The sequence below is a fragment of the Brassica oleracea genome, chromosome C4 (genome assembly GCF_000695525.1).
Source record: "Brassica oleracea var. oleracea cultivar TO1000 chromosome C4, BOL, whole genome shotgun sequence".
In the NCBI taxonomy this organism is placed as follows: Eukaryota; Viridiplantae; Streptophyta; class Magnoliopsida; order Brassicales; family Brassicaceae; genus Brassica; species Brassica oleracea.
The window spans coordinates 7,469,574-7,490,693 of NC_027751.1; the positions used below are offsets into that span (position 1 = coordinate 7,469,574).

At 35.9% G+C, this 21,120-nt stretch overlaps 4 protein-coding genes and 1 long non-coding RNA gene across 8 annotated transcripts; 2 read left to right on the forward strand and 3 right to left on the reverse strand.

Moving 5' to 3' along the window:
* The first annotated feature begins 185 nt into the window (after positions 1-185).
* On the forward strand, positions 186-4,017 carry LOC106339535 (host cell factor-like). 3 transcript variants are annotated; one of them, XM_013778364.1, is made up of 16 exons: positions 186-412; positions 485-582; positions 918-1,056; positions 1,133-1,161; positions 1,243-1,339; positions 1,411-1,466; positions 1,547-1,654; positions 1,741-1,797; positions 1,924-2,015; positions 2,112-2,196; positions 2,383-2,541; positions 2,798-2,880; positions 2,975-3,154; positions 3,231-3,346; positions 3,541-3,625; positions 3,728-4,017. In XM_013778364.1, the coding sequence occupies exons 1-16, from the start codon at positions 351-353 to the stop codon at positions 3,782-3,784; spliced, it is 1,503 nt and encodes a 500-aa protein (XP_013633818.1). In that variant the 5' UTR covers positions 186-350; the 3' UTR covers positions 3,785-4,017. The 3 variants fall into 3 exon arrangements, with proteins under 3 accessions (XP_013633818.1, XP_013633817.1, XP_013633819.1); XM_013778363.1 differs by having other exon boundaries at positions 2,963-3,154; positions 3,728-4,011; XM_013778365.1 differs by having other exon boundaries at positions 2,978-3,154; positions 3,728-4,011.
* LOC106339534 (serine/threonine-protein kinase KIPK) lies at positions 3,881-8,259 on the reverse strand. 2 transcript variants are annotated; one of them, XM_013778361.1, is made up of 3 exons: positions 8,121-8,259; positions 5,548-7,518; positions 3,881-5,047 (listed from the first exon to the last, which is right to left on the reverse strand). In XM_013778361.1, the coding sequence occupies exons 2-3, from the start codon at positions 7,377-7,379 to the stop codon at positions 4,198-4,200; spliced, it is 2,682 nt and encodes an 893-aa protein (XP_013633815.1). In that variant the 5' UTR covers positions 7,380-7,518; positions 8,121-8,259; the 3' UTR covers positions 3,881-4,197. The 2 variants fall into 2 exon arrangements, with proteins under 2 accessions (XP_013633815.1, XP_013633816.1); XM_013778362.1 differs by lacking the exon at positions 8,121-8,259 and having other exon boundaries at positions 5,548-7,634.
* A 1,450-nt stretch (positions 8,260-9,709) lies between these two features.
* LOC106339358 (CASP-like protein 4A3) lies at positions 9,710-11,141 on the reverse strand. The gene is made up of 3 exons (XM_013778149.1): positions 10,425-11,141; positions 10,203-10,338; positions 9,710-10,110 (listed from the first exon to the last, which is right to left on the reverse strand). The coding sequence occupies exons 1-3, from the start codon at positions 10,967-10,969 to the stop codon at positions 9,916-9,918; spliced, it is 876 nt and encodes a 291-aa protein (XP_013633603.1). The 5' UTR covers positions 10,970-11,141; the 3' UTR covers positions 9,710-9,915.
* Positions 11,142-14,004: 2,863 nt separating this feature from the next.
* LOC106341000 lies at positions 14,005-14,707 on the forward strand. Its single transcript, XR_001269555.1, has 2 exons — positions 14,005-14,250; positions 14,358-14,707. It is a non-coding gene; the product is annotated as an uncharacterized LOC106341000 (long non-coding RNA).
* A 3,120-nt stretch (positions 14,708-17,827) lies between these two features.
* LOC106337329 (zinc finger A20 and AN1 domain-containing stress-associated protein 4-like) lies at positions 17,828-19,032 on the reverse strand. Its single transcript, XM_013776427.1, has 2 exons — positions 18,771-19,032; positions 17,828-18,617 (listed from the first exon to the last, which is right to left on the reverse strand). Exon 2 carries the CDS (start codon positions 18,565-18,567, stop codon positions 18,118-18,120), a length of 450 nt encoding a protein of 149 aa, XP_013631881.1. The 5' UTR covers positions 18,568-18,617; positions 18,771-19,032; the 3' UTR covers positions 17,828-18,117.
* Between the last annotated feature and the right edge of the window lie 2,088 nt (positions 19,033-21,120).

Sequence of the window (21,120 nt, forward strand, 5' to 3'; positions counted from 1 at the left end):
ATATATATATATATATAAGAAAATAGAGATACATATTAAAGTTTGAAATAATCTATTCAATGAAAAAATATATAGTAAACTTACTATGTTTTAAAAATTGATAGACACATATATATTATAATATATACCAATTTGAAAACAAAGTATTTAAGTAAAAATAAATGAAAATAAAAATGCTTACGGTGGCCAGACGGAGATGTAGTTGATGATTTAAAAACAAAACAAGAGAGAGTCCTTTCGATCTCTGCAAATTTGTTTTTGACTCCAATTAAGAGGAGAAGAAGTCTACTAGTTGAAGCGAATCCAAAAACGCGGTGATCCGTGCGTTTCAGACATCAATCGCCAAACATATGCATCACTGGGTTCGAGCTTCCTCTTCCGATTTCACCGGAACTCCTCCACAGCCCAGGAGGTAAATTAATTACTTCTTCTCGATTCAATTTTTCGATTTTAATTTCAGCTGATGATTTTTATTCTTCATCAGTGGACATACAGCTGTCAATGTCGGAAAATCCATGGTCGTGGTGTTCGGCGGCCTCGTCGACAAGAAGTTCCTCAACGACATCATTGTTTATGACATTGGTAAATATCATATTGATTCCTTGATCCAAAGAAGATGCTTTTTTTTCTTTCTTTCTTTCTTATGAGTTACTATCTACTTATCTAGGCTTGCTTCGCTTGTAATGAAAGACTAGTGTCTAGGCAGGCTGATGCTTCATCAAAGATAGTTACTTTGCAAAAAAAAAACTATAGAAAACTGAAAACTTCCCAATGGGATTATTCTTATTTTGCTAGTTTTGTTTCTGGGCATCTTTTGTCCCCGCCTTGGCTTGTTTTAAGTATCATATGATCAGCTTCTTAATCATGTGATAATTGGTTGTCTTATGATTTGCTTCTTCTTTAATCCTGTCGTCTAGAGAACAAACTCTGGTTTGAGCCAGAGTGTACTGGCAGCTTATCTGAAGGAAAAGTTGGTCCTACACCTCGAGCGTTTCATGTTGCCATCACTATTGATTGTCATATGTTCATCTTTGGTGGACGTTCTGGTGGCAAGAGGTACGCACTACAATATGTTTTCTAGCTATAAGCGTTTTTACATTCTAAGTAGCTTATTTCTATAAATCAATTACAGGCTGGGTGACTTCTGGGTTCTAGATACAGGTAAGTGGTGTGCCTCGGAGTTTTTAATACTCTGCTTTGGCATTTCTGTGACATTATGACGGCGGTTATAATTTTCTGTAGATATATGGCAGTGGTCTGAGCTAACCAGCTTTGGCGACTTACCCACGCCTCGTGATTTTTCTGCTGCCGCTGCTATTGGGAACCAGAAAATCGTGTTGTGAGTATTCAGAAATTTTAGACGTTCATCAGCTTGTTGCATGCATTGGCTTAGCCTATGACCATTGGCAGGTGTGGCGGCTGGGATGGTAAAAAATGGCTGTCAGATGTGTATGTTATGGACACAAGTATATCTCTCGTCTACTTCGGTTTTGTAATAAAACTTGTTTTAAGTTTATGATAATGTCAACTTTCTGGCGTTTGTTAGTGTCACTTGAATGGATGGAGCTGTCGGTTTCGGGGTCGTTGCCACCTCCTAGATGTGGTCATACAGCCACCATGGTTGAGAAACGCTTACTTGTTTTTGGTGGCCGAGGTATACCAGAACCAAAATATTTGTTTTCCTTGAGCTGATAACAACTAAACTGAGACTATGGTGTGTGCTATGGTTATCTTTGATAGGAGGCGGTGGCCCTATCATGGGTGATCTGTGGGCTTTGAAGGGTCTAATAGATGAAGGTTAATGCTTAATTAAATTTCTTGAAAATTGTATTGAATTATGTAGAGGAGTATTCTCTTCATTTTTCTCTTTCTTATGTTCTGGTTGCTGATCTTATTGTGGTTTACCTTTGTTGTGCAAGAAAGAGCGTGAAACACCCGGATGGACCCAACTAAAGCTTCCTGGCCAAGCACCATCAGCTCGATGTGGTCACACTGTCACATCTGGAGGACATTATGTATGTCTTTTTCAGCTTCTGTTTTGTTTGTCCTTTTGTGTAAGGATAGCTTCGCATGAGAGTACATCACTCACATCATTAATTTTCTGTATGAAGCTTCTGTTATTTGGGGGACATGGAACTGGTGGATGGCTGAGTCGTTATGATGTCTATTACAATGACACTATAATTTTAGACAGAGGTAAATTTTTGCTTATAAGATTCGTCTCCTCTGCTAAAGGATCACTCCAAACCCAAAAATCCTCATCAGTAATTTACAATAGTACAATCTAGTGAGATGATAAAACTGTGATGTAATTCATCACTTTTATTGCTGTGCATTGTCTTCTACGCTCTGTCGCTAAATTTTTTTTTTTTCACATTCTAGTAACTGCTCAGTGGAAGCGCTTACCGATAAGCAATGATGAGCCTCCTCCTCCTCCTCGAGCTTACCATACAATGACTAGTATTGGAGCTCGTCATCTTTTAATTGGTGGTTTTGATGGAAAATCAACCTTCGGTGATCTTTGGTGGCTAGTTCCTGAAGGTATCTTACTCTTATTTGTACCGAATGTTTCTTATCGTTGGAAAGTCTTTAGACGAACTAATCTTGGTGTTGATCGTAGTTTGTATTAAAAGTTTTGAAGGTTTACACATCTGATTGAATTTAGTATACTGTTTAGCCTTCGAAAAATTAAAGAGATAAATGGACGTGGAACTCCAGATAGGGATCTCACTCAATACTTGTGGGCTTCCATCACAACCTCACGGCCACCCTATCTCTTTTTCTTTTTTTTTCGCAGATGATCCGATAGCCAAGAGGTCTTCTGTACCTCAAATTAGAAACCCTCCTGAGACTAAAGAGTCAGAGAGAGAACTGGATACGGTAATTGAAGTCCCTGCTTGTCATCTTATGTGTTTCTCGTCAGTGCAGTTAAATTAGCTTTTCAACTTGTTTTTACATTGAGAGGGATCCACAGCAGGAAAGGGGACAAGAGGGATCCACTATCGTTGACTTGCAAAAGAAAATGGGAATCTCTGTTTCATCAGGGTTGCTACGCCTTCAAATACCCGAGGAGTCAGAAGATCAAGAGTTCGTTGAGTTAGGAACCAGATTGATTGAGGGAGATGTAGTTGATAATCGAGCCTCCATGATTCAGGTGAGTTTTTCCTCTTGTCTATTTTATGATGTGTGATCGTGTTATTCTTGTACTGAAATTGCTTCTCATTGAATAGATGGCAGCTGAAGCACTTCGTCAACATTGGAGAGAGTCCACTCCAGAGACTTTGCAATTAAAGGAGCTTGGTTCCTTGCTTCGAGATTATCAGCGACTTGTTACCCGAAAATACACGTGAGTTCTTTACCCATTCCAACTATTTCAATCAAAATGGTTGTTCCTTGATTGCCTATGGAATCACCACCATGACATTGAAGTAATCTTGATAAATTATCTCGTAATATAAAATGTTATGAAATTTCACATTTGCTTCATCCTTTCCTTTTTCACACATGTTTGTTTTCATTGTTGTGGCGGGTATGTCTCAGAGCACAGGGCAGCTTAGCATCTGCTGATTTTGGCCTCCCTGGAAAGAAGACGTTTACGTTTTATCATATCAAAAGTTCTTCCGAGGTATTACTGCATACTTTCCTCTCTCTTGAATATTTGACACCAATCAATCAAACATCAGGCTTTCCGCACATGTTCTCTGACATGCCAAATTGCTATTCTCAGTTGCGGATGGATGACATTCCGAAGTTGCTGGAAGAATACAAAACCCTTCTAATCTGATTGAGGAGCTTTACCATGAAACTCACAAGGAGAATCATCAAGAAGATCACCAAGATTGCTATCAGCACTACCATTGCAAACAACAAAACCAAAAAAAGTCTCAACAGAATCATGTATCTGATAGACGACAAGACATGTACAACTTTTTAGTCAAGAACAAAAACATGTACCCATATGTAAGACTTCCATTATCTCTACTTAATCCATATATAAGCGTCTGCTCTCTCTTTTTTCTTGTTTGGGCTTTGAAAATAGATTGCTTTGCCTTGAAGCTAATGCGAAAGTAAGGAAAAAAGTAGGCAAACTTCACCTATTAGACTTAGAAAAGGATTACAACAACAACGGTACCATTGATAACTCAAACCAGAGAGTTTCTGTCTGCATAGACCCGTATTGTCTTTTTCCTCTATCCCCTAAAACAACTCGAACTCAAGATGATCTCCCATGGCTTTACATTCAAGATACCCATTACTATTCCCTTTAGGAGAAGTTGCTTCCGTTGCACCATTCTCATATACATCAGGCAGCTCAGGGGGAATGGCGCAGCGGATGAGAGCCCAGTTCAATCCTTCAAAGAAAGGATGCCTCTTGATCTCTGCAGCTCCTTTCTCCGACCCCAGACGGCTCTCTGGATCCTTCATCACCAACCTTCTGATCAAATCCTTTGCCTGGAAGCTCACAAGAGGGCTATCAGGAAACTTGAGGTTCTGAAACACAACGTTAGACAATGTCTCCTCATTGTCATAACCTTTGAACGGTGTCTTCCCGTATAAAAGCTCATATAGAAGGACACCAAAAGTCCACCAGTCGACTGCAGCACCGTGCCCTTCTCCTTTAATGATCTCCGGCGCCAAGTACTCGTGCGTTCCTACGAAAGAGTTTGATCTTGCTTCGGTTGGTTCAGCCACAAGCTGAGGCAGTGATCTGAACTGCTGGGTCAAAGGATCAGGCCTTCTCTGTTTTCTTGGTTTTGATGAGAGCCTAGGGCTGAAACATGGGACACGGCACGATGGTTCGATACATAGAGGTTGTATGCAGTTGGATGTGTTGTAATGACCAGACATCCTTGCAGGATCTTTCCCGGCAGAAGAAGTTGTTTTGAGAAGAGTTGGGTTCACCTCACATCTGAGTGAGAGGACGAAATCTGTAAGCATGATGTGACCATCTTCACGGACTAGAATGTTCTCTGGTTTCAAATCACGGTATATAACTCCCAGCATGTGTAAGTACTCAAGCGCAAGGAGGACTTCTGCTACATAGAACCTATGAACAAAAACAATCATCATTGTTACTACATTATCACTAGGCATGCGGTTATTGCCCGAACCTGCCGAACCGAACCAAAAAGTTTGGTTTTCAATTAGTTCGGTTAGAAAATTCGGTTCAGTTCAGCAACTAAAAAAATAGGTTTTCGGTTTGGTAATCAATTAGTTCGATTTTCCAAAAAAAAGAATTTACTAACCAGTACCAACCTTAACCAATATTCAAAACTGAACTAACCAAAATCTGAATCGAAATAACCATATTAACTGAAATTAACCTTTTTCTTAAATTACTCAATTCAAACCGAAAATTTAACCGAACTAATCATAAAACCAAAAACTTCAGTAGAAACCTTTGAAACCGTATTAATGTAAAGCCGAAGCAAATATCTTTTTGATTATTCCGAGCTAACCAACCAAACAAACTGAACCAGCAAGCCTAATTATCACCATCAACTTTGCTTATCAGAGATTCATAACAATGAGAAAAGTAATCTTTACCTAGCTGCAGGTTCAGAGAAACATCTACTGAGCTGTTTCTGCCTCAAGACATGAAGATCACCACCGGGACAATACTCCATCACCAGACATGACAAATTATCTGAAATGAACTGCGCATACAAGGTAGGCAGAAAAGGATGGTCCAACATCTTAAGTATCGCACGTTCCGCCTGCGCCCTCGGCGTCTTTTTCCTCCGAGCCAAGAACTCGTTGTCCATGACCTTTATGGCAAACAGGCAACTCGTACCGACCAGCTCAGCGAGATAAACCGTTCCTATATCTCCACAACCAAGCTTTTTCAAAAGGTTGAAATGTCTTAATCCTAAAGAGCCACCACACTGCAACTTGACGTGCTTAATCGCTTCCCATCTCACGTCCATAGACATGTGAGGTTTGTTGCCGCAGCTGAACCTGCTCAGATTGCTCTCCTCGCTCATGCTTGTGCTGCTGCTGTAGTTTCTTATGCTGCTGTCCTTTGAGCTCAGTGAGAATATAATCTTTTCGCTGGAAGTTGGATTCTCTCTTTGTTGTTTATTTTGAATGGCGTCTTGTTGCATGACAATGTCAGCTTCTCTGCTGTCAATAGCCTCACAGGAATTGGAGGAAGCCTTGCTGGTCTCTTTATTACTACTCTTCACAATGCTAATGAGATGCGAGCTTGCAACTGATTCCTGATTTGCTTCAACACTGACATTTTCTGAGATGCTCTTTAACGAACAGTGGCATTTCTGGCATAGAGTTTGGCTTGCACTAGGCTCTAAGGAAGTATCATCTTTCTCAACCGTTTTTGTAGCAGAAGAAGCTACAGCGACTCTTAACTTCTTCTTAACCAAAATCTTTCTCTTTGGCCGCGGTTTGGGACGTGGGATGTTTCTTTTTACCTTGTTTACTAGTTTGATGTTCTCTCTTACTGCACTAGGTACATTATCCAGCGTTCTTTCTAGCCCTGAGTGAAGAGCTTTTGGCTCACTTTTCACTCTAGCTGATGAGACAATGCTCTTGTCTAGCTCCTCTTCAGCATCAGCTTTGCTGCCAGAACATGAAGGCAGAGAGGTAACATGTTTGTCTATTTCCACCACACCATCTTTATGAGGAGGAGATGAGGCATACTCATCTATCTCTATCTCAAAATCTCCACTTCCAAAACTTAGAGAAGATCCAGAGTTGTTTGATTTATACAGCAACACAGTCTCTCCCACTGATTCATACAAGAATTTAGAAGGCTTTGTCTCAAGGACATCAGGCACACTCTGGGAAGAGCTGGGTATGTCGTCCACAGGAGTCAAAGATACTTCAACGAACCTCTTACCCTTGTCTACAGGAAGGCCAGACCTGCCTGCAGACTCATTCAAAACTTGTCTGTAAAGACTCTTTATCCTGTCTGCTTCAGAAACCCTCGGAGACGCAGCTGCAGACTTTGACAACCGTTTCTGAGCAGCCATCTCTGAGGCCTTTGATATGCAAAGATCTCTCAGGGCCTGCTTTAACGAAACTGAATCAGAAAGACCAACTCTTGGTGATCTTGGGGTTCCTCCCATGGGAAATGGCTTCTTCAGAGCGCTTTTCTTGGAAGGGCTTGTGCTCCTGCTCGTACCAGCGCTTGTTCTAGTCTCAAGATGATGGAAAGAAGAAGAGCCTATGACTCTTCCTGGTGATGGTTTTATGGATATAGACTGGAAAAGCTGATCAATGTCATACTCCATAGAACCTTTGTTTAGTGGAGGACGCTCCATGTCTTTGCTTGATTCCAATGCTGGCTTGCAAGAATGTTTGGCCAGCCTCACCGCATCCTTCTCCTCAACAATTTCACAAGCACCAGCAAACGATCCCATTAGCAATGAGTTAGTTTATCAACACAGCTTTAAACCAGTGGAGCTTCTCATGCTGCTATGAGTCCCAGAGTTCAGACACCACAACAAGTACTGAGAAAACCGTGATAGACTCAGCTTCCTTGATTCATATTGCAACATCCTGTAATAACAACAATCATTTGATTAAAAAACAAGAAGAGATTCTTTTAGATAAAATCAAACAACAATATTCCAGACAAAGAGCAATGTTAATTGAGTTTAGAAAAAGGGAATATGTAACAGAGAAAATGCAATGATCAAAGTAAGGAGGTTGAGAAGTAAAGGGGAATGAACAGGTAAAGTCATCAGTCATCATCATAGTTAATAGACTCAAATAATGAACCCTACAGAAGTAAAGGTAGCTACTTTAATAAACAGAAAGAAGACATTTTTATTTATGGAGATGGTGATGGACCAATCAATTACAAAGTCAAGAAACCAAACAAAGAGACATGAAGAATCAAGAAGACTAAATAAAATAATATTAAACCAAATCTAGCAGTTTCAATCCCAGATCTCATGAAGCTAAAACAGAGTAGTAATAACCGTTACTGAAGTGAAGATTCAACTTCAAAGATAACATGGGAAGAGACTTAAAGTGATTCACGTGAAAACCAAACTGTATAACAACAAATGAAAAAGCTCAAAGCTCAAAGCTCACACACTATACATTGCACAAGCTCATTGCCCAGAAGTAAAGGATCTAAGAGAAGAAAGGCTTACCCAAGAAGAACATTAGGAGGCAGGATAGGTTACAGAGACTCATGGAGACTCCCAAAAAAGGAACCCTAGTGGCTTAAGCTTGAAGAGATTCCACAAAGAGTGTAAAAATGTCTTAGTTTATTTGTTTTGGTGTTTAGCGTTCAGTGAAGAAAATGTTTGTTTGTGTGACAAAAGTTGAGAGGCGTAATGTGGGTCCCTAAAGCATATGTGTTTGCAGGTCTCATGTTCTATGCTGAAAATCACGTTTCTTTTTTCTTATTTTTTTCTTACTTGTCTTTATTACATTTCACATCAAAACTCTCTTTTCCATAATTATTTTTCGCATTTTTGTTTTGTTTTTTGCCGACCAGATAACCTAAAAGGAAGTTAATTTTCCCCTATTTTACGTTATTATCCATTTGTTATTTTGGAAAAAGTATATAGAAAAAGTCAAATAAAAATGGAATTAACTCGTGCTTTTAAAATGATATTTTTATTTCTCTATAAACATAAAACTGTAATTATTTCCTTTAGATGAAGAAGAACAAATAATAATTTCTATTTGAAAAAATAGAAATAAATCGGATTAAATGCTATTATATAAATAGATATAGAAATGAATTACAGATACTCTAAAATACCCACATAGATAACCCATAATCGAATTAATGTTGAAATGTTGAGACACTAAATTTTTATAACACACTATGAGTTGTTGTTGTTATAACACTATGAGTCCTGTACTGGCTAGGCTCTTTTACATCCGGTCGACTTTGTGTCTGATCCACACTTGGATCTTAATGTTAAAACTTGGAAATCTGTTTGTGATTTTCTTCCTTGTATCCATCTCTCTATATTCTATACATTACATCATGAACGGTAGATTTCTGCGCACCACACACGTTAGATTTTTGTTATTCCTCAAAAAAAAAAAAAAAGTTAGATGTTAAAATGACAAAACTATCAATTATCGGGGAACAAAACTGTCAGAAATTAGACGAGTGCCTGATATGTGCCTTCTTGATTTGATGTGTGTTTGTTGTTTTCATCTTTTGTAGTCTTTGTCGTGAGCCTAACTATTGGGATACGAAGCTTTGCACTCCTTTTTGTGAAGTATCGATTCCGGTTTACAGAAAGGCTGTGGTCTGAGTTGAGGCCCAAGGGGAGAAAGATGAGCCTATTATAACAGCAAAGCCCAAAGCTGGTCAATGCTAAAGAGTAAAGACGAGGGGAACAGAGAAGTTAACTTCAACTCTTCTTCTTCTTGGAAGTTTCTTTATACTCTTTTATTGGGTTCATAGTATGTTCATATTCTCCCCCTCAGTCAAATACCACACATCACTTTATTGCTTTAGTATAAGAACTAAATGATCCTCAAGACTCAATCCAGAAACATACAACACACAGGGTCACTGATTAACACAAAACCAGTCGCATCTTAAAGCCACAACCCTTTTCAAGAGATGGCTTGAACACAACAAAATCATTACTAGCAAGAACCTGGAAACATCTAATTAACAATCATACGGCTGAAGAACTAAAATATGTTTTGCCGTTATAGCTCCAGTTTAAGATATGTTAAGGTTTTGTAACGTTTTTAAACAACAAAATCAAAAAGGTCTTGATGCCTCTCTTATTAACCTCAAATATTACACAGTTTCCTGATATCTTTATGTCTACAAAAATCCATAAATAGTGTAATAAACTACAATTCTATAAAAGACGTATTGATCTTTTATTTCTCAAATATATATTTTGACACAAGGAGTGTGTTCTTGGCTTTTAACTATACAAAAAAAAAGGTGAGGGAGGAGAATCAGAGAGAGTCTTGGTTGAAGAGGTTATACCCTGAGATGAGTGAACTGCAAGCGAAGGCAAGGAAGGCCAAGAAGGACATAGCAATAGAGGCAGTCGCCATCTCAGTGAAATCATCTTTCCCCCAGTTTGAAACCCAATCATCAACACGAGTGACTGCAGCTGTTGATGCTGATATAAGCATATACGCAAGCACCTAAATAGCCAAAAACACAGAGCAACTATTCTTCTTCAGGACACAAACATTTTCTTATTCATTAGTAGGTGAGTAAGTTAATGTAGACTCGCCTGATCTAAGATGAACTCAAAGAGAGGTCGAAGGTGGTGGTTGATAAAGTGCTTCTCTCTGACAAGATGGTATGCCAAGTCACATGCTTGAAAAGCAGAATATACAAAAGCAACCACGTTCACAGACAGACAAAACCTGTCACAACCAAGTTTGGTTAATCAAAATCAAATGACATCAATAAGACTCATCTTAAACCAATTCAAGAACACGACCATACATACCTGTACTCCCTGTAACGATCAAAAGAATCGCCACTCCACCCTTTAGTCTTATCAGCAGCCATGACCGAGAACGAGATCAAAGCCAAGACGACTTCGCTTAACCTAAACCCTAAAGCTGAATACTTCACAACCTCTTCCCTCCTCGACCTCTTCAGAATCGCCAACACAGCTCCAGATCGCTGACCACCGCCACCGTTTCTTCTCCCGGAGCCAACGCGAGCGCTCTTCCTCGTCGTCGCCACAGGAGGAGGAACGAACTCTTTCACAGAAGGGTTGTTGTGATTGTGAACCACAACGATCGGAGACGGAGTTTGATGAGCCAGAGAAGCGAAAGGTTCTTCCTTTACCGGAGTTTTGCTTCTCCTGCTGCTGCGTCTCTCTTCTTCATCTGATTCGCTGAGAGCGTGTGGAGGCGAAGGAGACGAAGAAGAGTAGTGAGTGGTGGAGTTATCGAAAGCCACTATGGCCATTGAATTATCCGTCTGAGGAGTCGGAGATTTCACCGTTGAGATAGAAGACGGTGACATCGACGGCGGAGATCTCATCGGAGAGACGAGTTTGAGGATGAGGAAGTGATGATGATCAAAACAGCAACGCAATCGAATTTAGGGGAAAAAAGCGTGAAAAGAAACAAAAGTGAAGAAGCCAGCAAAGAATCAAAGTATCAAACAAAAGAAAGCAGAGACTTTTTTGAAGTCTCTTGTCTTTTTTAGTTTACTGTCCTTTGGTTATGTTTTTTTCTTATTTAATAACCCGCACCAATACTTTTAGTCTTTTGTGTTATGCCCCTATAGTTTTGGTTTTTGTAATTATACCCCTTTTGGTCTGGTTCCTCTAGTTAATAAATGGCCATATATGCTCAGAATCCATCGTTAAAACGCGTTTCAAATTACAAAAACCAACCGTCGTTACAATGCGTTTTCAGAATACAACACAGTGGAAACAAACAAATTACCAACGGTTTTTTTTTTTTTTTTGTGTTAGTGAATTCTAAAAAAAATAAAATGTATTTTATATGTTCTCGTAACGCATTATTAAGAGCAACCACATCATTTTTATATTCATAAGTTTACACACTTATTTCATGTAATGGATCACGCTTTGTAAAATATGACTTGACTCAATCCAATAATAGCCGAAGTTTAGGAGACAACCATGATCAATTATGAGTTTCATATATCATTACAATGATTACGTAAATTGATGAATATCTACATGATGTAAAGTCGTGAATGAGGCAGAAAAAGAAATAATACAGAACGCCATCTTTCCCAGAAGAGGAAAGACAATAACTTTTTACCGTTTTTGTCTACATCTTCACAAGAGTTTCCTCGTTTTCTTCCTACAAAACGTGCCTTAGATGGTTCCCGGAATCTTGAAACTCAGGTCCAAACTAAACCTTCTATGTTACAAATTTACCATACAATTATAATAATGAAATAATAATAACGTACATGGAAACTCCTCTATTATTGATTATAGCTAGGAGCGCATTATACAGATTAAGCATGAGTAAGCTTTTATCATTATTCTCATCGTTTAGTTTTCTCAATTCTTCACGGAGAAGATTGTTGTGGAGCTTTGTGAACATGTCGCTGGTCTTGCAGCCTTCAGAAATGATATGTCACACATTTTCACGGTGGAGATAAAGCCACAAACACCTTTCTCATTCCCAAGTACTCCTTAATGCACTTTACATCCAACAAAATCTCTTCACAACTCTACTTATCAATGCTGGACTACCCTGAAGTTCTTATTTATAACAATATATGGTTACATAAACATTGTATCTACTACAAAACATCGTCATCATGTATATCTGAAGGGTACCATTGAGTTTGTTGTAAGTAACGGGCCTTAGTTTCTTCGACAGGTACTTGTCAACTAGGAACTTTATATTTCATGATTTTAGTGTCATATACCAAGTATAACAAGGTATGTCACAAAAGTATGGTTCTAACATAACCTAATGGCTTAAATAAAAATATTGAGAACTGTATTATTTCCACTGATGTAATTTACTATACTTGCAGGGTTTCACAAATACTACGAAGAGAATATTGGGGTTTCTGCTGGAAGTGAAGCAAGTCTGTTTCTTAATATCTGTCAACGACTTATGTAGATGCTTGTAGATTCTCTGATAAACTATAAATTCCCAAAAAGTAAGGAGTCGCATGAGTTTAGAACGAAGATATGGTTTATGTAATGTTTGGCTCAACTTCTTCCACTGGTTGTGCGGCTTGTGCCAAGAAAGAAGAAGAAAATATATAGCACAAATGGATTTTGGGCCTGCGTTGAAGCCCACTCATCGAAGCTCAATATCTTTCTGCTCTCACTCTCTGCCTTAATCACCAAAACGCACATTCACTCATTTCAGTCGGAGCAGTCAACTTCTTCAGAACTTGATTTGACGAACAAAGACTCAGCAGGATACTATTGGTTTTTTTACCTAAAACTACCTTTTTTTTTTTTAGAAATCGTAGACATATTTAAGGGTACTCAGATAATCTCAATACTCACGATATAGTACTTCTATATTGGGGTTTATGTATTTTGTTTGTTCGGTAAAAGTCCACTATGTTTATCTTTAAAATTAAGAAGCCTAAGCTCACTTTCCTAACAATCACGTTAAATTACTTTTCAAGTGGTCGTTTCCTACAAAGCTTATATTATTATAGTGAGTGATTTCCAACCCAACAAAGTTGAAACTATGCCCCAAAATACACTATCTAAACCCTATACTAATTTTACAGAATGGTTTTAGTGTTTGCTTCTTATATCCTAAACCCTAAACTCATTTTGATCCAATATATAATTAATGTTTTTTCATTAAAAACGAAAATGTAGTTGTTACAAAATCGGAACAAATTTAAATACAATATTCAATGGTATATTCCGAATTTGATACTATCTGTTTTACAATCTAGTTTGTTTTATTGTTTACTAATTATATGTTTAAAAGTGGTATAACGAATATATTGTTGCTACAAAACATTTATGTGTTTATAAAATAAAAAAGCCAAGGGTATATTCCAAATCTGTTACAAACTGGTTTACATCCCAATCTGTTTAACAATTCGTATATGATAATACTCCCGATTTGTTTTGCAAATAAACGTGAATTATTGTATTTTCCTAATTATATACCACAATTTGTTATTACTTCGTAAAATTTATATAATTATTTGCTAATTTTTATGAGAAAAAAACGAAGTAGTTAATAATATCTAATAGCGTGGATGTGATTACGAATTTAATGACCATATCTTAAACCTTGGCCATCAAGTATCTGCATCAACTAAAACTGTATATCTCTGTTATCATCATAGATATTATTAGATGCTTTATGGCAACAGGATTTTAAATATATTGATATATGTAAATATCTCGGTAACAATAAATGTTATTTTTATTTTTTGCTTGATCACACTACTCAATCGATTTCTTTAACTGAAACCATAGATTTTCCATAATTTATTAGGCGACTTTTAAGGACCATCGACTAACCTAATATCAGCCTAATATACCCATCCAAGTTTACTCTGCTCTATTCCTAGCTACAAAATTACGTATTTGTTACTAATATAGTTCATTAATTTTTTGTAATTAAGCTTAGGATCCTACGGATTTGCCCGACCCCATCTTTGCTGTTGTTGGGAAGACTTTCACATTTGGAATTTATGTGGAAAAGGAACATGTTTTGTATGAATCTGAAATTTACAAGGTTGGGAAAATCTACAAAGACAGAAGGATTGTTTTCACTGAAGAAGACAAACTAGTGAATTCTCATTCTGATCAAGATCTGGCTCTTACAAGTGGAGAAGAGGTATGATTGTATGCTTACTTTTTTTCAGTTATTTATCTTTACATCTTTTACTGCATTTTTATTATTAACAACAAGTCTCGCTAAAGTTGATGTTTTTAATTTTTAAGAGCTCTGTCAATCTCCTTGACAACCAAGAACACATTAAAGGAATGTCAACACCATCCACAAAGAAAAAGGAAGCATGGACTAACCCAACACCAGAAATCACTTCGACTTCAAAGAATCTTCGCTCAAAAGCTATCAAGGTGGAGAAGAAGATGAGTGATTTGGAGGCTGAAGCAAGCAAGAAAACCTAATTCTGCTGGCCCGAAATTTCTATTTTTATTATTTGGTTTTATTTGTTTTCTTACTTTCTGAAGCAATTTATGTTTTTGTTTTTTAATAATTGTTTGGTATTTCTTGGTTTTTAAAGCATGTTTTTTGTTAAACTACTTATAATAAAGTATGCTTCAGATAATTTATTTGCCTTTTTTTCTTTCATTTGTTATTTGCTATATTTATTTTCATTGTTTTCAAAGTTGTCCAGAAAATCCAAGAATTATACTAAAATTGGAAGTGATATTATTAAATTTGTTGTTTTCACCTCCACCAAAATCAGGGTTTAACCAAAATCAACCAAACATCTATACTATAAACATGACTTTAAAATGACTTTAAAATGCATGCCAAAGTCTGTAAAACTTATCTTCTATCGGGTTTGATGTACTTATGCTATTATTTCCTTACTGAATCATCCCATTATCTCTCCTGCAAACAAAACCCAATATAAGTCTTATTTCTCTTTGCTAGACGAAACACAAAATATATTCTGATGTAAAAGAAAACAAAGTTTCAAGAAATAACTACTCATCTTTAATATTAAAGTCATGGTTATCTTCATAGAATATTGAAATTCACAATCTTTGTATCTGGAACTGGTTGATAATACTTCAAAAATATATTTTTCTTGAAAAAAAAATGATAAGATTAAAAACGAAACAAATAGTTAACACATCTAATAGAAATAGTAATTGTCAGATGAATCTTACTATTTGTTTCCAGTGTTATTTGGCTGGAGATTATTCCATACATGTTTTCGAATAAATTTTAAAAGATCAGCTTCAGATCTCCTTCGGACTATTAAAAACCATTCCAATCTGACTTCCAGGAGAAAATCAGAAGAAAAAAAACAATGTTATATATCGATATTGGTGTTTAAAAATCTCAGATTAACTGTTAACTATGGATTAAAATTGTGATATTATGTTTACCGTTTATTGTCTTTCAAATCTTATTATCTCTTTGTCAAAGATATCTGATTTGACAAAATCGACAACCATCTCAAACTCATCGTTCTTCTCACTATTGACTTCGTATCTGACATACATAACAGTTACGAAATATATTTTTTAGATCTTGATCAACGAGTTAGTGACTAGTCCTTGGTGAATCAACCGAGTTTCTAACCATCGGTTTGACTCTTCTAAATCAGATTTGCTACCCTCAGTATTCACCTATTCAAGCAATCGTTACAGCGTTTAACAGAATGGATTTTATGATTTCTCTAGCTTCAAATCGCCAGGGCAATTGGTTCAGCATCTGAGAAAGGAGAAGAAACGTCGAAAGAGGAATTTTTTCTTTCCTTTTCTGTTTTTCTTAAAACATCGATGGGCATAAAAAAATAAGTTTGTCGGAGAAATCTAAATACATGTTTGGGCCATTTGGACCAACTTATAAATTTGTCCAATTTACAAATCTTTCACCTTGGACCATTCAGTCCAATTCCAATTTTTTTCTCTTTTTTTGTGAACCATTTTCAATATTTATTTTATATATATGAACAAAAATAAAAACATGATTATTATATTTTACCTTTGATAATATAATTATAACTTTTTATAATTATTGGAATATTTGTATTGAATTATGTAAATCTTAATTAACATAGTAATAAATACTTTATTATCAATTTAAAATTGAAAAAATGACATTTAAAAAAACGACTTTCAACAAAACAAAATCACAACATAATAAATTTAATTAAGTTGAACAATACCAATTTAAAAGTTTCTCAAAAAAAAGCAATATCAATTTAAATCATTTAAAAATCAAGTTGAATTGTAAACATAAATACTCATTTAAAAATAACAATAAAAAGATAATAATTTTAAGTTTTCTATTAAATTAAAATATTCATTTATGAATAATTACATTTCTAAAATTATTTTAGTCGTAAAATAAAACTTTAAGCGGAAAAAAAAATTCGCGCTTTTAACGCGCGGATCAAAATCTAGTCTATATTTTATAATCAAAGATTTTTTGTATGCTAGCCACTTTTCGAAAAGATTATTTTTGTGTTTTCTTTACTAAATTTGTTTGTTTTTTAAGAATTCATGATTTGTGATTATGATATCAACGATGAATTAGATTAAAAAAAAAAAGAGTGTAACAATGATTAGTTATGATTTCTCTAAAGATTCAACATATGAAAATTCAAATGATATATCATAGAATCTTTAGTACATAGAAGGCTAGCATTCATATTTTGATATAGGAAAGTGAAACGATGTTTAATTAAGATTTAACATATAAAAATTCAAATGATATATCATAAATAGAAAGTTAGCATTCTTTTTTATGATATTTGAAATTGAAACAATGATTAATTAAGATTTCTCTAGAGATTCAACATACATAAATTTAATACTTTAATAATGGAAACTTATCAATCATGATTTCTTTGTGATTTGTGGAGAAATGATGTAATACTAACGTTTGTGAATCGTTGGTTTACATCTTTGAGTACGACATAGTTCGTGGGAAACATCGTTGTTGGGAAGAAAATGCAGGTATATGGCGCATCAACAATGATTTGAACATGTGAAGAATAAATAACAAATGACTGTCATGTGGAAAATAAATAAAATTTAGAAATCAAATATAAACAAGTATAAAATGAAGAATTGGACTTGATTGAGGTAAAGTTTGTATGCTTTTCATATTGTACAAAGGTTGACCTATAAATATGTTTTTTGTATAACTGTATAAATTTGTATATATGACTTTTTTACAAAAATAAATCTAAACAATGTACTCAAATAACCACAATGCACCAAATCCTTCAATCCAATAATCAACATATGAAAAAAAACTCCTTATAGCAAAAAGCTTAGATACCAATTGTAGTCGCTTAAAATGTTGATTAATGGATTTAATCTCAAACATATTCAGTTTTTAGTAGTAATTAACCATCTTGAAAGCCAATGTATCATTGGTAGTACACAATAGTTTATCTATGTGGTTTTCTATACCTAAAAACACTAACTCAGATCAATAGCTTCAAAAACCTACCTCAGATGTTGATTAATGGATTAATCTCAAGCCATTAACCTCTGACCATTTGGTTCCATACTGAATTCCTTTTGATCTTATCATAAACAAACATTTGGACTTCATGTTATTGACTTTAATATCCTACCAAAAGATAACTGGTCCAAGGGTGATAAAACTATTTATTTTCTTTAAAAAAAAACTATTTGTTTCTTTTCTTTAATGTTTGACAACGAAAACGTATATAAAACATTCTCAACAAAAATAAAAATAAAAATAAAAACAGAGAGACACAATTTTATATATTTTCTTTTTCTCCAAAAGAAAGTCTTTTCCTTTCACAAGCAAAAGGCGGCCACACAATTAAAAAATACAAATTCTTTCGGAAGAAAAAGGAAAATAATTGAAAGGTGAATACTGTAACAACCATCTCAACCTTTAATCTCGTAACACGTGGTATATGTTTTAACATAATGAACGGCTGAGACACACCGAGAGCATCGGAGGTTGTTGTCTCGATAAAACGCGGGAGAGAGAGAAGAAAGTCAACGGCTCAGATCATATCTTCTGGAGCTTCGCGGCTATGACCAAAGGATTAGCCTTTGCGATCTCTTCGCGCCCCGCCGATTTGAAATCGAACGTGCATCCGTGAACCTCCGGATACCTGTGGGTCCCGCAGAAAGTCGTACCGCACCGGCACACGAATCCGGTCAACCCGACCCGTTTCCTGCACACGGTGCACCGGTTAGGCCGTTGCGGCGGCTGCTTCTGCTCCGACGGGATCAGCTTAATTTGTCTCTCCGCCGTTGAAGACGATGAGATGGATTCGATCTTTGATGAGGACGGAGGAGATGCGGCGGGGAGAGAGGAGGCTTGCTGTTGGTTGAGGCAGAGATCGCCGTAGCAATTGGAGCAGAGGTTCATGGTGGCTGAGCTGCCGGAGAAACCGCAGTTGTTAACGCAGAGACGGTGGCCTTCTGGCGTTTGGCATCGATGTTCTTCCGCCATTGATTATAATAATAAGCTTTGGACAGAACAGATCAAGTTTGGTCGAAAATCTGAGGAAAAAAAATCAGACAATCAACGATGTTGTTAATTAGTTATGTAATATTGGGTCACCGAGTTATGCAAGAATGTTTTTTTCCTGCGTTTTTTTCTCGGCAACCATTATAAAAAGAAGAATGGAGAGAGAAGTTAGTTAGTTTGTTAACCTGTTTTTGGAGAAGAAGAAGGAAGATGATGATGATGATGATTCACTGGTTCTTTTCTATAAAGGGTGAAACGCGCAGAGGGAAAGATAATGATTTATAGATCAATACTTTACTATAGAGAGAAAACAACGGCGAAATGACGAAGATGATGCACACAAATTAATAGTTCTATGATGTATACTACTGTAGCATTTTAAAATGTTTATTACTCCACATTTTGTTTAGTGGTAACAATATATATTTATTTAAACCGTGTTGGTATCTGCAACCAAACTCAAAAGTGAGACATTTTCTTTCGATTGGGTCAATTATAAAGTGATTTTGACAATTCCAACGTTCTAAAATTTGTAAGAGATTGGATGACTGGTGGGAAGATTTCAATCCTATACTTTTTTTTTTTTTTGTTAATTGTAACATTATTTTGAAAAATTAATCAAGAAATGAAAATGAAGTGATATCCAGACAAATATGAATGTGTGTCAAATAATTTTATATTATGAAATGTGTATGGATGATGATCACACAAGTGAAAATACAGGTTGGAAGAGGAGCCAAATTGGCTTTCTACTTCTCCATCCACTAGTTCACACTTGTCTCTATCTTATCCCCACTTTCTTTCTCTCCTTTTTCATCACACTTTATATTACACTTTCCCTTTCAAAATAATACATATTTTAGTTTTTTCATACAAATTAATAAAACATATTAAATTTTAATATTAAATACATAATTTTCTGTAATTATCTATTTTCTATAATCTTAAACCAATAAAAATCCAGAAAATACAATTATTTTTTTTGAAGTTTACAATTAATCCAGCTCTACTAAAGAAGCTCGCAGCCCAGTGCGTCATTTATCATTTTTGGAAGCAGAGAAACAATGTTTTCCATAACCAGATCACTCAACCTCCATCAGCAATATACAGACTCATTGATAGGGAAATGCGCAACACTATAACTGCTAGGAGGAACAGGAAACAATTCCAAGACCTCAGGGCCAAGTGGATGCACTAACTTCGTTTAGCTCATCCAAATTTTGTTACTACCTTGTTTTTATCTTTTTTTGTCAAGGTGTAACATAAATTAGATTTACTATGTTTGTAAATCTGAACTTTCATTAATATGATATTTACCTTTTAGCAAAAAAAAAAGTTTACAATTAATTATTATTAGAATATATATTTTTTGAAACAATTTTTTTTAAAAAATATGTATTTTTTTTAAACGGAGAGAATATTATATTCAGATATACACGTACCCTCCTACGTCTCCGCATGGGTGGGCATACAAACAATACACTTTTCGAAAACTGTAGTATGATATTTATTTTTGTTTATTTTCAAATTCATGGAGTTATTATTATAACAGTGATAGCAACTTGCATTTTATCCAAATCTTTGTCATCGTGACTAGAATCTTTATCACTAGCTCAATCATCATTTTTAATAAACTTTCTTCATGTGTTTTTTTCTTCCAACATTGTTAGACAACAACATATTATATGCTGGTACAAGCCTACAAGAATCTCTAGCATAACTGTTGTTGGTGAATGATTTTTGGTTTGCATCCATAGTGTAACGGCCCTCGCCCGATGATCCTCATCAAATACCATAACCCAATTCTTTTCGTCCAAAACTTTTATTAAAACTCAAATAGTCTTACATAAATCCGAACTCAACTAAAGACTGAATGTCAAATGAAAACTTAAGGAAAATGTTAAAAGAAAAGAGTCATAAAAGAAAGCGTCGAGAAAACACTTGCACCATACAAACATCTACTTCCGCTCCCTTTCGGCCATACCTGTAAGAAGAAGAGTGAGTACGGAATACTCAGTGAAGGCAGGTTCCAGGAACCCACGATCTCAACTCAGGAAGAGCAAACAATCACAAGTCATGAGCTAATAAGATCTATTGTACAAAAACCCAAATGCCCGACATGAGCTAAAGACTCTACAATGCACGTTTTTATATCCCGCCTCTCGCGGTTGGCTCATCTTCTCTTTCTCAGTGGGTAGCTCTCACTAGACTTCTACCCCATATTCTTGTGGATTCCACCACAGCTCCTATGGGTGCCTCCATATTCTTGTGGATTCCACCACAGCTCCTATGCCTAGCGTAGAACTACTACCCCACGTACTCCCTTTAGACTCTATATGATCCCTTAACTCATTATTATCCTTAACATCATTCACTTATCATTCACATCACGTCTCAACATCTTATCATCACTTTCTTGACCACCCTAACATGCCTACGACTTCATCACTTCACACATACTATCATTTAAACAAGAAGGTCAATCACATATCACATCACACATACACACAAGTCCTAGATTATCACATCACACAT

Excerpts from the sequence above, each read along its gene's own strand:
- LOC106339358 (XM_013778149.1), bottom strand. The coding sequence starts at position 10,969 with ATGAGATCTCCGCCGTCGATGTCACCGTCTTCTATCTCAACGGTGAAA. Across the intron at positions 10,339-10,424 it reads GATCGTTACAGGGAGTACAG|GTTTTGTCTGTCTGTGAACG; the intron begins GTATGTATGGTC and ends TGGTTGTGACAG. Across the intron at positions 10,111-10,202 it reads TTGAGTTCATCTTAGATCAG|GTGCTTGCGTATATGCTTAT; the intron begins GCGAGTCTACAT and ends TTGGCTATTTAG.
- LOC106339534 (XM_013778361.1), bottom strand. The coding sequence starts at position 7,379 with ATGGGATCGTTTGCTGGTGCTTGTGAAATTGTTGAGGAGAAGGATGCG. Across the intron at positions 5,048-5,547 it reads TTCTCTGAACCTGCAGCTAG|GTTCTATGTAGCAGAAGTCC; the intron begins GTAAAGATTACT and ends TTTTGTTCATAG.
- LOC106337329 (XM_013776427.1), bottom strand. The coding sequence starts at position 18,567 with ATGGCGGAAGAACATCGATGCCAAACGCCAGAAGGCCACCGTCTCTGC.
- LOC106339535 (XM_013778363.1), top strand. The coding sequence starts at position 351 with ATGCATCACTGGGTTCGAGCTTCCTCTTCCGATTTCACCGGAACTCCT. Across the intron at positions 1,162-1,242 it reads CTTCTGGGTTCTAGATACAG|ATATATGGCAGTGGTCTGAG; the intron begins GTAAGTGGTGTG and ends AATTTTCTGTAG. Across the intron at positions 3,626-3,727 it reads ATATCAAAAGTTCTTCCGAG|TTGCGGATGGATGACATTCC; the intron begins GTATTACTGCAT and ends TGCTATTCTCAG.